General features: G+C 34.7%; 3 protein-coding genes and 1 pseudogene across 3 annotated transcripts; 2 read left to right on the top strand and 2 right to left on the bottom strand.

Annotated features, from left to right (window-relative positions):
* The first annotated feature begins 620 nt into the window (after window positions 1-620).
* LOC9300881 lies at window positions 621-1,866 on the top strand (annotated as a pseudogene).
* A 31-nt stretch (window positions 1,867-1,897) lies between these two features.
* On the bottom strand, window positions 1,898-3,707 carry LOC9300880. Its single transcript, XM_021015417.1, has 5 exons — window positions 3,626-3,707; window positions 3,426-3,515; window positions 3,281-3,340; window positions 2,918-2,974; window positions 1,898-2,433 (listed from the first exon to the last, which is right to left on the bottom strand). Exons 1-5 carry the CDS (start codon window positions 3,678-3,680, stop codon window positions 2,213-2,215), a joined length of 483 nt encoding a protein of 160 aa, XP_020871076.1. The 5' UTR covers window positions 3,681-3,707; the 3' UTR covers window positions 1,898-2,212.
* Window positions 3,708-5,828: 2,121 nt separating this feature from the next.
* On the bottom strand, window positions 5,829-9,143 carry LOC9302573 (hydroxyproline O-galactosyltransferase GALT6). Its single transcript, XM_021011698.1, has 7 exons — window positions 7,774-9,143; window positions 7,437-7,678; window positions 7,044-7,334; window positions 6,809-6,937; window positions 6,543-6,716; window positions 6,339-6,446; window positions 5,829-6,228 (listed from the first exon to the last, which is right to left on the bottom strand). The coding sequence occupies exons 1-7, from the start codon at window positions 8,657-8,659 to the stop codon at window positions 6,016-6,018; spliced, it is 2,043 nt and encodes a 680-aa protein (XP_020867357.1). The 5' UTR covers window positions 8,660-9,143; the 3' UTR covers window positions 5,829-6,015.
* A 3,439-nt stretch (window positions 9,144-12,582) lies between these two features.
* LOC9302572 (transcription factor bHLH79) lies at window positions 12,583-14,740 on the top strand. Its single transcript, XM_021022233.1, has 6 exons — window positions 12,583-13,243; window positions 13,587-13,796; window positions 13,877-13,942; window positions 14,032-14,100; window positions 14,172-14,249; window positions 14,337-14,740. Exons 1-6 carry the CDS (start codon window positions 12,944-12,946, stop codon window positions 14,460-14,462), a joined length of 849 nt encoding a protein of 282 aa, XP_020877892.1. The 5' UTR covers window positions 12,583-12,943; the 3' UTR covers window positions 14,463-14,740.
* Window positions 14,741-15,065: the final 325 nt, after the last annotated feature.

The raw sequence follows: 15,065 nt of genomic DNA, 5'->3' as shown, positions 1-15,065 counted from the left end.
CCAACAGAGATTTTAGGTTTGGTTTTTGTTGGTAATTATGTACCTTGGGTTATCAAATATTGTAAAGCTTTTCGAGTATTATTTTCATAATATAAAAGCTTTCCCTAGCTGATTTCTACTTCAGTTTCTAATATGAGTAAAAGATTCTGTTAAATTATTTTTCCAATTTAGTCGACGCCTCGACGGTCATGATGTGCCACGTGGAACCTTGTAGTCGAAAAATAAAGTTTCGCTCCTCTGTTCTTGACGATTTACTATAATGCCCCTTTCACGACGTTACTTCGCTCAGTGCTTATATCTTCTCCGCTTCTCTCTGTTTCCTCCATTCCTCTCGCTCACTTGTTCTCCCGAAAAGTCACAGAAACTCAAAATGTTTGTATTCTTTCGTTTGATTCGATAGTCTCAAGCTTCTCTGTTTCTTCGACACTTTCTCTCTCAGTATTTCTCAGGAAAGTGACGAGAAACAGAGCATAATCCTCCTTATTTCTTCAACTCATCTGAGAGTTTCTTTGATAATGAGTCCGGATTGGGTTTGTTGCTTTATTATCTACCTCTACATCATCTACCTCGTCTTCATTGACTTCTTCTTTATCAACAAACCCCGTGTATTTCGCGCCTAAATGGAAGAAGAACACCAAGATCTTCTACATAAACCCATCTATGGAGCTCTGCGAAATCTGAAGATTACTCAGTCACGCAACAAACCAACAGCGAGATTTTACTTGTTACTACGGTATAAGGGAAAACCCGAAGAAGAAAACCCTGGAATCTCCGGAACTAATGAAGAAGATTTTGTTTCGATGCGAAGAATGTGGAAAAGGGTTTCGGTACGAGAAATGTTTTTCAAATCATCGAGCGACGATGCATTTATCGACGAACCAGAAGGTTTATGAAGAATCCATGATGACTCTGTGTCGTATCTTCAGTTTTGTGAGGAAGAAGAAAAGATCGAGACTTGTTAGGTATAAGAAGACTTCATTTTCTTGTTCGTATAGTACATTTCTTGAACCGCGTTCTGTTTTTGATGCGAATGATGAAGAATTAGAAGTGGCGGATTGTTTGATTCTATTGTCTGAGAGTACTCCCAAGTTTGTAGACGGACTGAAACTTCTTGCTGAGGCAGTACATGTTACTCATGATTCATGAAACACCTAAAAGTAGCTATGATTTGGGTTGTTTGCGTAACAAGAAACCGCGAAAAGGTGGTGAATTTGAATATGGGGTTTTCAGTGATGAGCAAAGATTTATGGAAGAAAGGTTTAGTAGTTATGGAACATCGAAAGAACCAGCTAGCTTCTTGAGAGATGATAACAGATTGGATCAGCAGAAACGAAGAAAAGCTGGTGAATTTGAATCTGGGTTTTTGAGTAATGAGCAAAGAATGCTAAAAGAAGAGATTACTACTCCTGTTACATTCAAAGGTCCAGCAAGTTTCTTGGGATACAAGTGTGTTTTGGATCAGCAGAAGCTGCGAAATGGAGGTGAATTTGGTTCTTTGAGTAATGAGCAAAAACTGATGGAAGGGACATGGAAAGAACCAGCGAGTTTCTTGGGAACAAAGATTGAATTGGAACAGCGGAAACTGCGAAAAGCTGGTGACTTGGAAAACTGGGTATTACAGAACTGAGCTTGGAGTAGGAGCTATGGAGTGTTCTGATTCAGATACTGAGATGATCACTGAATCTGATAAGAAGAACGTTGAGCATCAATGCAGGTTTTGCAACAAGATATATTCGTCTTATCAAGCATCAGGAGGTCATCGGATGAGCAAATGTAAGAACAAGAAGAATTTCAGAGAGGAATCAGTGAACAGTGTTCGCTTGGTTACAATGACTAAATATCTGATTATTTGACAACATATTTTGGAAGTGATATTTGCCTGCAATAGACCAAGATATTTAAGAGAGAAGCAGATATTACTTAAATCCAAAACAGACACCAAGTATATTCCTGTTTTGCAGAAGGTGCACATGGTAAATCTGAAATCACAAACCAAAACCAGTGTATCGCTCAATCACAGGATTTAATGAGAGTTTAGAAATCCTTGTTGAGCTCACTGCAATCTAAATCCATGTTTTGCAAAAGGTGCACATGGTAAATCCGAAATCACAAACCAAAACCAGTGTATCGCTCAATCACAGGATATAATGAGAGTTTAGAAATCCTTGTTGAGCTCACTGCAAGATGCATCCCTGTTTTGCTGGCTGGGAGCTTAATAGCTATGACCATACTTCCGACGACGGTGCTTCTTCTTACCCTTCCTATGACCAAACATCCTCTTCTGTGCTGCAGTGAGGCTCATGGTCCCAGGACCTCTATTGAGCTTTTTCCTTGCAGACCGGCTAAGTTGAGGCTGAGACACTTGCACAACAGGAGGACGTTGAACAGGGCGTGGGAGATCTCTGATCAGATGGTTTCTGTTGACAGTCAGACCTGTCACAACAAACAAAAAAAAAGATACAGGAAATAATCAGAATCCACCATATCAAACGACGGAGGTAAATCTGAGAAATAAAGTAAGAATGTTTTCATACTATTTTGATTTGCTATTTCAAATTGTAAAATTTCAGCACCAAACTTATCCTAGGCTCAGATCTGAACTAAAGATATACAAGAATTAGCAAAGAGAAAATCAGAGCAATGGAATGTTCATTCTTAAATCTCACACACAAGCAACAATATGCAATACTAAACTATAACATAAATCTAATCGATATAGGTTCTCATTGAGAATATATCTAACATACATCCAACAGGTTCTTATGTTCACAATAAAAGACCATTTGTCTAAATCTTAAGTTAACTGAGAATCAAATATCGGTTAAACAATCTGAGCTGGAAACAAATTGATCCCAGTCAATCCTGTATTGTCAAAAACAAAACCAAATCAAAGAAGAAGATAAAGTTTAATATGTACCAGGCTGCCCATTGACGTGCACAACCTGAGAATCAGAGCGTGGGAGAGATGTACCAACTGGTTCATAAAAAAAAGAGAGAAGATGAGTGCAGAGCAATGGAATGATCATATACCCTTGCAAAAGGTATGTATTCGCATATAACTCATAAGCCAGTTTTAAATCTCACACACAAGCAACAATATATGCGATACTAAACTATAACATAAATCTAATCGATATAGGTTCTCACTGAGAATATATGTAACATAAATCCAACACACCGTTCTGAGAATACAAACCCGAGAAGAGCTTAGATAGTTATATAAGTTGCTATCTATGAATCAAAGAATCAAAGACAAAAGAACAGTAGATATGAAACACACCGTTGGAGACTTCAATATCAGTGAGATTATCATCAGAGGAAGCCATTTCATAAGACGATTCTATACAACAAAGATAATCGGAAACCGTAAGAATCATATACTGAATCGAAATCTCAGGTTTCATAACTACAGATCTGATAAATACCTTTGCTCGGGATTGAATCGGAATCGGAATCACTGTGTTGCTTCTCAGATGAAGCGTTTCCAGAAACGATACTGGTACTCATTGCCGATTCTATAACAAAATTCGAAAACCTTAAGGATCGACGACTGAAATTGAAAATCTCAGTATCCATAACAAGTTCAAAGAATCGAAGACAGAAGAACCATAGATCTGCAGCATACCATTCAGGATTGTTTCAGCAGCAGCAGTGAGGTTCTTCTTCCCAGATTTCTTCATGAGCTTCAGCCTCAGCGCCAAAGCAAGCTTCTTCCTCATTTTTGATTTTCAATTTCAAAATCAATTGAAAATTAGAAACAATTGCCGGTATAAATGGAGTCGGATGGGTAAAACAGAAAAGGCCAAAGCCCATTACTTATTATTTGGGCCACGATTAAAAAGGCATTCAGCTTTGCTGCAGCGCAAAAATTAAAGTTTGGGCCTTAGCCTTCCAACGTATATTAGAAGAGGTTGGCCGAACATGGTTTACGTAAAATAACTTTTACTTACTAATGAAAACAATTAATTTTTTTTTTTTCTTTTGGTAAAAATAAATCAGTAGTTCAATTAAACATAATGGGAAACTCATACTCCTTATGTTTCACATTAAGTAAAGTTTTTTTTCATTTTTAACTTATACAAAAATTTAAATTTATTTATAATAAAATCAATCAATAAATCATAATATACTAGCTACCATGTTTCTTATTCTTCTTAGTAAGATGATTTTTGATCAAAGTCAATTTTGTCACCATAAAAAACAAAGGTAAGATCAAAATCCAAAATATCAAAAAAAAAAAAACAATAACATAAATAAAACAAAATTACAAAATAAATAGTTCCCAATGTATTGAAGGTAGGAAATGTCGACATGACAATTTCAAATTTCCAAGTGCAGGATACTTTCACTCTCATCCATAAGATCGAAATAAATAAAAAGTAAGTTGGTGTCATCAAGCTTACGAAGCCATTGTGCCAGTATTCTTCTGATTCTAAACTTTTTCAAATCATTTTTTTTCGGATCATAATATAGAACGTAATAAGGGGATGCAACAATAAGGGAGCCAAGATAAAAACATGCTCGTCAGGGACACCATGAGCTACAAAAGTCAAAAACAAGTAAATAAGCAACAAATTTTTACCCAGATATCAAGCATCGAGTCATACATTCAAATTATTTATGTCATGCACATAAATCTCACAAATGGTTGATGTTAAAATATATATATTTCTGATTAATGTCATGATTCGATTCACAATCATTATCAGAAAACCTGAACAAATTATTTATGTCATGCAAATAAATCTCACAGATGGTTGATGTTAAAATATGTATTTAAAAATTAAGATATACATACAAAGTAAAGTAATTGAAAAATTTTAAAAGTCCATTTGATATTATAGTGTATATAGAAAAAAAAAATCATAAACAGATCTAGTGCAAATTCAACAGTTCACAAAGAGAAAGTAGCTAGTTAGCTGCCAAAATAGAATCTCTAAGCTTGGTTCGCGAAATCAAAATAAGCATATCATGATCTGGATTCAAACTATCAAAACACAAAGAAATCGTCACTAGAATCCATAGCATCGAAGAGAAGTAGAATTTGATCAAAATTGAAGTGAATCGAAATGAACAACTAAGATTGATGAAATAAAACTCTTAAACACACTGAAATCATCACCGTATCATTACTAGAATCTCTAGCATCGATGATCAGTAGAAATTGATCATAAAATCGTAGTGAAGAGAAGAGAACCTGCTTTAGTTAGCTCGAGATAAATTAAAGCGGTAATGGGATGGGCTAAATTATCATTTCAAAAGAAGTTAAAAGAGAAATTAAAATTCAGGCCATATAAACTAATATACATATTATAGAATTAAAATAATGTTGCAAAAAATTGATTATGGCTTATTACATGTTATTCAAAATTCTTTTTTTTTCAATTTCTTACAAGAAAAATATCTTCAATATTACGTATTATTTTTTTATTTCGTAGGGGTCAACTTTGAAAATAATTGGTTGATGTTAAAATATATTTTGAAAATTATGATATACATACAAAGTATGAAAAATTAAGAAGTTCCTTTGCTAGTAAAATCTCATAAATTTCGCATAAAAGTGTACCAACCAAAAAAAAAGAAATGACCTTTCATGAAAAATCAAAACACCAAAAATACTCCCAAATCTCGCACCTTCATACAATAATTTTTTTTGTGGTAAGAGAAAAAAGTTTAGTCAAGAGAGATTTAACATCATCTTTTTCTCTCTTGCACAAAACAAACTAGATTTAATGATCTTGCCAACTCTGAGTGTAGAACCATAGTAGTTAATTAACGTAGTAGTACGAGATTTGTCGACTTAAATCTCCAAAATAGAAGGAAAGAAAGAATATTAATAGAGAATTCGACCAAAAGATAACATCTATTTTAGATTCGTTGCTTAAGATCAAGATGATATAATACAACCAAAGCTATATCTATAAAATGCTACTCAACAAAAAAAAAACCCAAAAAACCTCTTCGAATTTCTATTTCCTCTTATAAACCAAAGAGAAACAGAGGATTTGGTATGTGTCATCTCACGTTGCAGCACTGAGGTTTGCCTGTCAACACCAACTTATCCCACAAGCATATCATCTGTCTTGGCGACTGATAATGCGCCGTCAAGTAATTCTCTATGCAACCAAACTGACAGAACCTGAGGCTGTGAATGTAGTCCACCGGTTTTGTACCATTGTTGAATTGTTCTACCCACATTCCCACACTTACATCTTCCATTTTGAACATCTGTAGTATCAAGAATGAGAGAAAGGAAAAAAGACTAGTTATATAGATGCATATGTTCTGTTTCGAATTTGATTAGGTAACGTTGATTGGGAAAATCTGTTGCAGCGTACCCTTAATTTGTGTTTCTCAAACTCTTTCACTATGAAGCGAGAGATATCGTTTGATAATATGTATCCAGGGCCATTAGCATAAGGTGGATAGTCTTCCTCTGGCCATTCCTGGAAAAACAGATAATGTAACATTAACTTTTGAATTCATATGAGGAAAGAACGGATACAAATGATTCTTTAAGCAAAAAGATTATAAATTTTTACCTCATATGTAACAGCCCATTTACCCTGGCGGAGTGGTTTATGATAATAATTGATGTTGCCAATGTATAGACTTCTATCGGCAGGTGTTCTCTTCGCTTCACTAAGAACCGCATCCACTTGTACAAATGTATCATCATCACACTTCATGATGAATTTAGCAGCAAGTTGATGAGCCTGCAAAACAAAGAGTAGAGAAACTCTTTACCTATATTGAATAATTGAAAACACAGCATCAAGTGTTGAATCTTAGAATCAGCGGGACTCACCCCGTACTCGCAAATTGCAACGGTTTTGAGGACGACAAGGTCATAACTGTCCATGTAAGGGACTATAACTATGTCTCCAAAGAATTCAGCTTCCTTCTTTAGCTCCACATTTACTTCTTTCCTCGAGTGCTGCCCAAATAAACACCTGAGTTTAGCTAGCAATTCGATATGTAAAGCTCTTTAATTTAACCTAGAAGACCAAAATCAGATCACTTGTAAATTAGTCTAAACTTACCAGTGCAACAAAGAACCGAGCGACTACTTTGGAAGATTTCACGAGTTTATGTTGCATCCACGACCTCCTCACAGCCATCCGCTCAGCAAAATGGTTACCAGCAGAAAGGATACCAATGAACATATCAACTTGCTCATCAGGAAGTGATGGGGCTTGCCAATTGCTCGAGAGCTCAAGGTGCCTCTCAGGAGAAAAACTAGGATGCGAGGTTGGGAGAGAGCCAGCGAAAACCGAGTGAACATCTATGTCTCCGTTAATGGTTAGACCAGTAGCATCCTCAAGCGTAAATCCCTTCATATATAGCCAACAAAACACCCACATAGACAATCATCAGTTCATGCCAATCACTAATCGAACCACAACAAGTTTAAGTCAGGGCAAAACATCACTTACAGTTCGGTATGGAAAGGACGTAACGTGCTTCCCATCGACACTAACATGATAACCTTCCAACCCAGCACTAAGTGTAAGCACGAAAAGCTTGTCAACTGTGAATGGAAATGGCCATTCAACAGTTACTTTCTTGCTCCGACCTATTAATCGACTAAGCCACCATGAAGCCGCCTTGCTAGACTCTTCTTTAGATGTAATGCTATCATCTCGAGCCCATTTCTCGCACTTAACCTGACCATCAACTACACCCATTCTTACTAATTAGTATCCCCAACACAAACACCAAGCGAACCAACAGATGAAAAATAAATGCTTTCGAACAAATAAATATACTAACCAGTCTCTTCATCATCCCTAGATCTCCATCCTTCACATCTTTGTGCTGAACCCCATTGCATTCTATAACAAGTGTTCTGCTCAATGACAGGCTTACCACTCCAATCACCCTTAAGCCTTGGATTCAAGTGGAGGATCCGAGGTGGCTCTTCTCCTTCAACTGCTTTCAAACCCTGAAGCTCCAACTTAAACTGTGAAACCTTAACAGCTTCATCTCCTTCCTTTAACATCGATATCTTCGGGTCCTTCTCCGAATGAGCAGCTCTTGGCTTCCCAACCACTGTAATATGTGACCCAAGAGTTAAACCACATGGAAGCTCCATGAGATTCCCACGTTTCGAAAGATCAGACCCGGTTAAGGAAACAGAGAGAGAGCACGAGTTTGACCCATGTTCCTCAATCTTCTTCTTCTTCTCCTTCTCCAAAGCTTTCAACGTTTTCCCAGACTCAAGCTCTTCCCATATCTTTCGACCAACTTCCCAAGCTACCTTAGCGGATTTGTGAAGCTCCACTGACCCATCTTTGCTACTCGGGTTAAACGTTTCCGGGTCAAATCTCAAACTAGATAAGATCCGAGTGCTCCTTCTTAAACCTTGAGCCGGTGGTTCCGATTGTGATTCCTGGTAAAGCAGACTCTTAAAAGGTCGACTCGGAGCTCGTCTCTCTTGTAATTCTCGTTGGCTATTATGCTTCTCGGGTCGGGTTAACGGATCCTGAGACAAGGAACTAAGCCCGGTTTTGAAGACGAAAGGGATTTCGAATGTGATTAGAAGCATGTAGAGTAACCCAACCGCCATTAGTATCTGAACAGATCTCTGCTTGCTAAGAGAGACGAACATGTCGAATTTCTCTAACCTCTCGAGTTTCGATAACTTGGGCTTCCTCATTCCTAAATTATACCAAGAAAAATCCAAACTTTTTTACTGGAAACAGAAACCCTAGTGATGATGATCAAAGAGGAACAGAATCTCAAAATTCAAATTTTCAAAAAAAAAAAAAAAAAAATCAAATCTTGAGAAATCACGATGAACGGAAAACAATCAGTAGATTGATGTGGTTAGGTTACTAAAAATTCGGAGATTGAAAATGTTTCAATTGAAAAACCCTTAAAACACGAAGAGAAAAAATCAAGAACTTTCCTTGGAAAAGACAAATCTTTGGTGAGAAAATTCAAAACCCAAAAGAAACATAAAAAGGAAAAATTTTAGTCTTCTAGAGAGAAAGAGAGACGCGTCAGGATAATTTGGAGAAGGAAGCAAAAGGAAGAAGAGAAGAGAAGAGCCTTAAGCCTCTCTTCTTTCTTTCTTAGTTAGTGCTGCTGACGTCCGAATAAACCGCCGTTTTGGTCCATCTCTCTTTTTCGAATCTTTTCTTCGCTTTTAAATCTTTCTTTTTTCCTTATTTAATTTAGTTTTCGATTAAAGTTATAGATTCGTTGGATTTATCTTTATTGAAACGGTGTGATTTAAAGTAATTTTAATATTCTGGCTAAATTAGTTCCACCAATAGAAAAAACGGTCCGAATTAAGTATAAGATAAAACGGTTAAGCAAATCAAAGTTTTCGTCTTGATCACAGAATGTAAAATGACTTAGATTTGAATCCGTGGTGTACCGCGGGGCTATAATTTTTTTTTTTTAAATTCTAAATATAATTAGTTTTGTTTATTAATAAAGAGTATAATATAATATTTCGACCTATTTTATAAATATACCATCCATATATCTATATTAATAGTGTTGAGTATCTATATATACATTTAAATGACATTTGGCTTTTTTCTTCTTCTTGCCTCAGTTAGGATAAAGATTTTTCTTGCGGTACACCGCGGAGCTATTATTTTTTTTTAAAAAAATTTCTTCCTTAAACTTCCAAATCTAGACTTTACCCCGCGGTACACCGCGGGTCGATTTTTTTATAACTAAAAAATTATTTTGCAAAACTTTAAGTTGTATTTGTTTTGTTAATATTGTTTATTTTGTTTAGTGTTTCTGATTTTATAATTAAATTTTGATTTTTAATTCTAGGATTTCATGCATAGTATATTGTTTAATATTAATATTGATCTAAACCCGTTGCACCATATAACCCCGTCCCGTAAAATCAAACATCATTTGTTATTTTTTTGAATAATATTTTTATCCACTACGGGTCGCAGGTTCATGCGGATAAACCCGTAGAGAGTTGCGGGTTTGCGGGTCGACCCACCAAAAGAGAAGCTATCTTTTGAAACCCTTTGTTTTGTTTAGAGGTTTTAAGAAAATATCTCTAAAAAATAATTTTCATTATATGAAAAAAAAGAAGTAGAAGAAATTGTAGTATCAACATTCCCGATTTTTACATCACTCGTTACAATTAATTTTTTTTTTGCAGATAAAAATCAGAAGTTAACTAAGTCGAGATTTTTAAAAAGATTGTGTATAAATTTTTGGTAAATTGTTGAAAACATATTTGATTTCAAAATCTTTACTTAAATAGAAAAGGAAAGATTTTGTAGAGACTTTTGCTAAATATATGAGAAATGAATTTCAATTAAAAATCTTTACTTAAATAAAACAAATCTAAATAATTAATGCTAATGGCATGTCATTGTAAATACTTCTCAACTTCATGATTTATTTGTTAATTATGATCAAAAATGTATATATAAATTAGCTATTAATATATGAATTTTAACAATAATTATCGTATTTCATTTTTTAGTAGATACGATTCTTATTTTTAAAATTTAAATTATTATTGATTAATGTCTACTTAGTCGGTGCTAAATCGGCCAACTGTGTCATTGCATCACCAATGAAGTCACAAAGGATTCCTATTCTCATGTTATTTTTGACTTTTCTGAATTTTCTCTGTTATTTCTAAATTTTAAGACCAAACTAATAATTTTTTTTTTTTGTGCAACAACAAAATTTAAACAGAAGAAATTGATAATCAAATTAGTGTTTCTTGTTTTTTAAAAAAAAATAGAGGAAAAAAATAAAAGTGGACCACCAAAGGCTTTATGGGAAAATGGAAACAATGAAATTGGGCTTCATGTGTGACACCTTTGCATCCAGGTGTCTTCTCTTTCTCCACTTGTCTTTTCCGCCTTTATATTATTCATCTAAATAAATAAAAAACCATTCCACTTAATTCGACTTTCTGTATAATTAACAATAAATAATTTTTTAAAAAAAAATTGCCCAAAAACGATCAATTTCTAATTTGTTTGGTCTTTAACTATTGAGACGAACTTTTTCGTGCTAAACATTTAGAGCATTCAAACGATGGAGTCAATGGTATAGAATTGACTTTTAAGTTTTAATTCAATAAATAGGTTTAAGAGCTTTTTTGTTATAAATTGTTTTAAAACGTTGATATTTCTATATTCATAATTAATTTATAAAATACGAAAACAAACACAATTATTATTTTTATTTTTGTTAAAGAACACAATTAATGTTCAGATTGGGAAAATAAGAAGGTGATCTTTGTTAAGCATGCAAGGCTGAACTTGAAACCATCGAAACGAAAAATTACACTCTTGGCTCTTTGTATTTGTTCGCAACTACCTTGGAAAGTTATAAACTATGAAGATCGCCGACAAACAAACAAAAAAACTAAAACATGTCATATCTATCATTCATGTTAGCGTTTTATATATTTAGCTAGCTAGAATTTGGCTTTTGTGATTAAGCAATTAAAATTTAATTTATGGTCCATTATCACAAGAACTTAAGATGATCACAATTGAAAGACCGTATATGCTCATTGCTCAAGATACACTTTTTTTTTGTAAAGAAAAAAAAAAAGACACGGAAGTTAAACATTTTATTGTAGCCTTGCTCGTGTTATAAATTATTTAAACAAAAATCCATCTAATTTCACATCGTGATTTGACGTCATATATTTTAGCCTAGCTCATGTTACATAACTTTAAAAAATCTATGTATTGGACATCGATGTCTTTGCTAGATGATAACAGCATTGAAACTCTGTAGCAAGGAATAGAAGGTCAATCAAAATGAAATCTTAGTATATACAAACTCCGTTACGAAATGAGTAATTATTCTTTCACGGATGATCAAATGCTTATTATTCACGAAATCCACACAGCCATATATACTTATCTCCATTATAGACTATCATCCATCAACAAAGTTAATGTTGCGCGTCATTACCAACCATATATATGTTTGCATATCACATACACATATACAAAAGGCGTTGTTTAGGCTCATCATATCATCTTTTAACAATTCACAAGAAAGAACCCATCAAGAGAAGAAACTTACCCACATCATTGGACTCCCTAATTCTATTTTTTATTAAGAAAAAGCGAAACGACTGACAAAAAACAAATCAAGAACAACTAATATTTAACTTATTTTTGGTTAAAATAATGCGACGTTGAATAAAAACATCAAGAACAGCGTAACTGAAAGTCCACGACTCTCTTGTCATTAAGAAGGTTTGGACTTGGCTGAGGAACAAAGAAGACTATATCAGAACCAAAGTCTTCGATTTCAACAAGAAAATGAAAGTAGAAGACTCCAATACCGGCGGTGGAACAGTTCTGGTAATATTCTTTTAGATTTTCGTTGACATTTGAAGAGATGATATATCTCACTATACATACACTTGAATCATTGCCACTACAAAGACTTTGTCTAGTAAAAAAAACTTTAACTCTAATTAGAAAAAAAGAACTAATGAATATCACTTGGATTAAATGACAACTTTGATTAAAATAATAAATCAATCAAGGATTACTAAAGAAAGTTTATTTATGTGAGGGGGTTACTTTGGTTAATTTTAAAATTATTTAGGTCATCGTATAAATCTACCTATTTTATTCAATAATTTTTCTCATCATTTTCTGTTCTCATATATTTTTTTTTTATATAATTGTAATTTGTATTAACAAAACGGCAATATATACAGTAGCTGTAAACTGTGTACTGTAATTAAAAGAGATTTGTCTTCAATTGCATCTTAGTGGCGCATTATCACTTGCCTCATATCTCTTACCTTCTCCGATCTATCTCTCTATTTGTCCACCTCATACACAACCCTATAAACAAGACAAGACCTCGCAAAGCTCAAACCTTTTCCTTCTTTTTCTATCAAGTTCCTCACTTCTCGGATCCGGGTCCTAAATCTGGGTCAACCCTTTTACGATCATCGGAAATGGACCCTCCACTTGTGAACGATTCCTCCTTCTCCGCAGCTAATCCTTCTTCTTACACTCTCTCCGAGATTTGGCCTTTCCCTGTAAACGACGCCGTTCGCTCTGGTCTCCGTTTAGCCGTTAACTCCGGTCGAGTCTTCACTCGGTCTGAACATTCCGGCAATAAAGACGTCTCCGCGGCGGAGGAATCTACTGTCACCGATCTAACTGCTGGCTGGGGAGGTAGAAAGACTAGAGATTTGAACTCTGAGGACGATTCTTCAAAGATGGTTTCTTCCAGCAGCAGTGGTAATGAATTGGTGAGCTTTTGCACTTCAATTTTTGAAAAGCCCTGATTTTGATTTGAGTATTTGAATCTGTAACTAAAGTTTGAATCTAGATCCTTAGCTTGGAGGTGATCTAAGAAATCAATGAGTCAAAGCATAAGTCTTTGATTTAGGGATCAAGGATTAGTTTATAGATTAGATGACTTATATCCTTTGACTTTTTGACTTAGTTGGATTGAGCTTAAAGACCGTTAGTTTGATAGATGTTGGAATGGTCAATGCTCATTGTTTCTCTCTGTATATCGCTTAAGTGATTTTAGATCGAGAGTTTGGTTTAGGATCTTAAGCATTTCCATCTGTTTACTTTTTTTAACAGAAAGAATCAGGCGATAAGAAAAGAAAACTGTGTGGATCTGAAAGTGGAAATGGAGATGGTTCGATGAGACCTGAAGGCGAAACAAGTTCGGGTGGTGGTGGTGGAAGCAAAGCAACGGAACAGAAGAACAAACCTGAGCCACCAAAGGATTATATCCATGTGAGAGCAAGAAGAGGACAAGCTACTGACCGGCATAGTCTAGCAGAGCGAGTAATTCTTCTGCTGAATTACCAATTTTTTATCCTCAAAAACTGTTCCTTTTATTAGAAACACAATGTTGTCTTTGACAGGCTAGAAGAGAAAAGATCAGTGAGAAGATGACAGCTCTTCAAGATATAATTCCAGGATGTAACAAGGTACATGACAAGTCTGTTTTCTTATGGTCTTGCGAATGATGTTCTTATAGCCTTAAAAACACTCAACAAGATATTTCCGTTGATTTCAGATAATCGGAAAAGCCCTTGTGCTCGATGAGATTATCAATTATATTCAGTCGTTGCAGCGGCAAGTTGAGGTAAAAGTCGTTAACTCCTCTCTGTTATATGTTTCAATTGTACATGTCTAAACATGGAATTTGGTCTACAGTTTCTGTCAATGAAGCTAGAAGTTGTTAACTCGGGTGCAAGTACTGGTCCAACAATAGGAGTTTTTCCTTCTGGTGATGTAAGTCCCAAATCTGAAAGAACATAGAAAAACATAACCATTCATGATCAAAACTACTAAATCTCAAAGCTCTTGGTGTTGTATCAGCTCGGGACTTTACCGATTGACGTTCATCGAACAATATATGAGCAACAGGAAGCTAACGAAACCCGAGTATCTCAACCGGAGTGGCTCCATATGCAGGTTGATGGGAACTTTAACCGAACTACATAAAAAAAAAGCCTTTCTTTGATTGATGGATGTGTTTTGTAGGCAGTAAAAATGAATGCAACCCTTTATTTTTTTTCTGTGTGTATCATTTTGCTGTTAAATCATCATAAGATAGATATGAGAGTGACCAGAGAGATTAACACTTTATAAAACATCGTTGTATTGTCTGTTATAACATGTAACGATTGATTCAGTGACACAAGAGAACGCATATGTTGCTCTCAAATCTTGTTCTTTGTACAATCTTTATGTTACGATGAATCAATGATCCGTTTTTTTAACAATCGATTGCAACAACTGAAAAAAGTAAACAACTTTTATGGCTACAAATGGTTGTTTAAAATTGAATGGGTTGAATATATTAAGTTGGAAAATATTAGGTTGAAAATCATTCAATCAATTCATCTACAAAATTGTAGTTGAATGAGTTGAACATTTTTGCTGTAAAATTTGTTCAATTTTTGAGGTTTTTAAGTTGAATGGGCTGAATCCTTTTTTTCAACTTTTTCATTTCAAATGGTAAAAAATTAGTTGAATGTTCATTCAACTCTTTCAGCTTGGTATTTTGTGTCAACCATTTGCAGCCTATATCTTTCAGAATAAAAA

The sequence above is a fragment of the Arabidopsis lyrata genome, assembly GCF_000004255.2.
Source record: "Arabidopsis lyrata subsp. lyrata unplaced genomic scaffold ARALYscaffold_8, whole genome shotgun sequence".
NCBI lineage: Eukaryota > Viridiplantae > Streptophyta > Magnoliopsida > Brassicales > Brassicaceae > Arabidopsis > Arabidopsis lyrata.
This window is presented reverse-complemented; position numbering and strand designations above follow the sequence as displayed.

What these genes read in the sequence shown, in the direction of transcription:
- LOC9300880 (XM_021015417.1), bottom strand. Translation starts at nt 3,680, where the DNA reads ATGAAGAAATCTGGGAAGAAGAACCTCACTGCTGCTGCTGAAACAATC. An exon ending in TGCTGAAACAATCCTGAATG is followed by an intron (nt 3,516 to 3,625) that starts GTATGCTGCAGA and finishes ATTTTGTTATAG; the next exon opens with AATCGGCAATGAGTACCAGT. An exon ending in CGATTCAATCCCGAGCAAAG is followed by an intron (nt 3,341 to 3,425) that starts GTATTTATCAGA and finishes TTTGTTGTATAG; the next exon opens with AATCGTCTTATGAAATGGCT.
- LOC9302573 (XM_021011698.1), bottom strand. Translation starts at nt 8,659, where the DNA reads ATGAGGAAGCCCAAGTTATCGAAACTCGAGAGGTTAGAGAAATTCGAC. An exon ending in TAGGGATGATGAAGAGACTG is followed by an intron (nt 7,679 to 7,773) that starts GTTAGTATATTT and finishes GAATGGGTGTAG; the next exon opens with TTGATGGTCAGGTTAAGTGC. An exon ending in TTGCAATTTGCGAGTACGGG is followed by an intron (nt 6,717 to 6,808) that starts GTGAGTCCCGCT and finishes TTTGTTTTGCAG; the next exon opens with GCTCATCAACTTGCTGCTAA.
- LOC9302572 (XM_021022233.1), top strand. Translation starts at nt 12,944, where the DNA reads ATGGACCCTCCACTTGTGAACGATTCCTCCTTCTCCGCAGCTAATCCT. An exon ending in GCAGCAGTGGTAATGAATTG is followed by an intron (nt 13,244 to 13,586) that starts GTGAGCTTTTGC and finishes TTTTTTTAACAG; the next exon opens with AAAGAATCAGGCGATAAGAA. An exon ending in GGCATAGTCTAGCAGAGCGA is followed by an intron (nt 13,797 to 13,876) that starts GTAATTCTTCTG and finishes TGTCTTTGACAG; the next exon opens with GCTAGAAGAGAAAAGATCAG.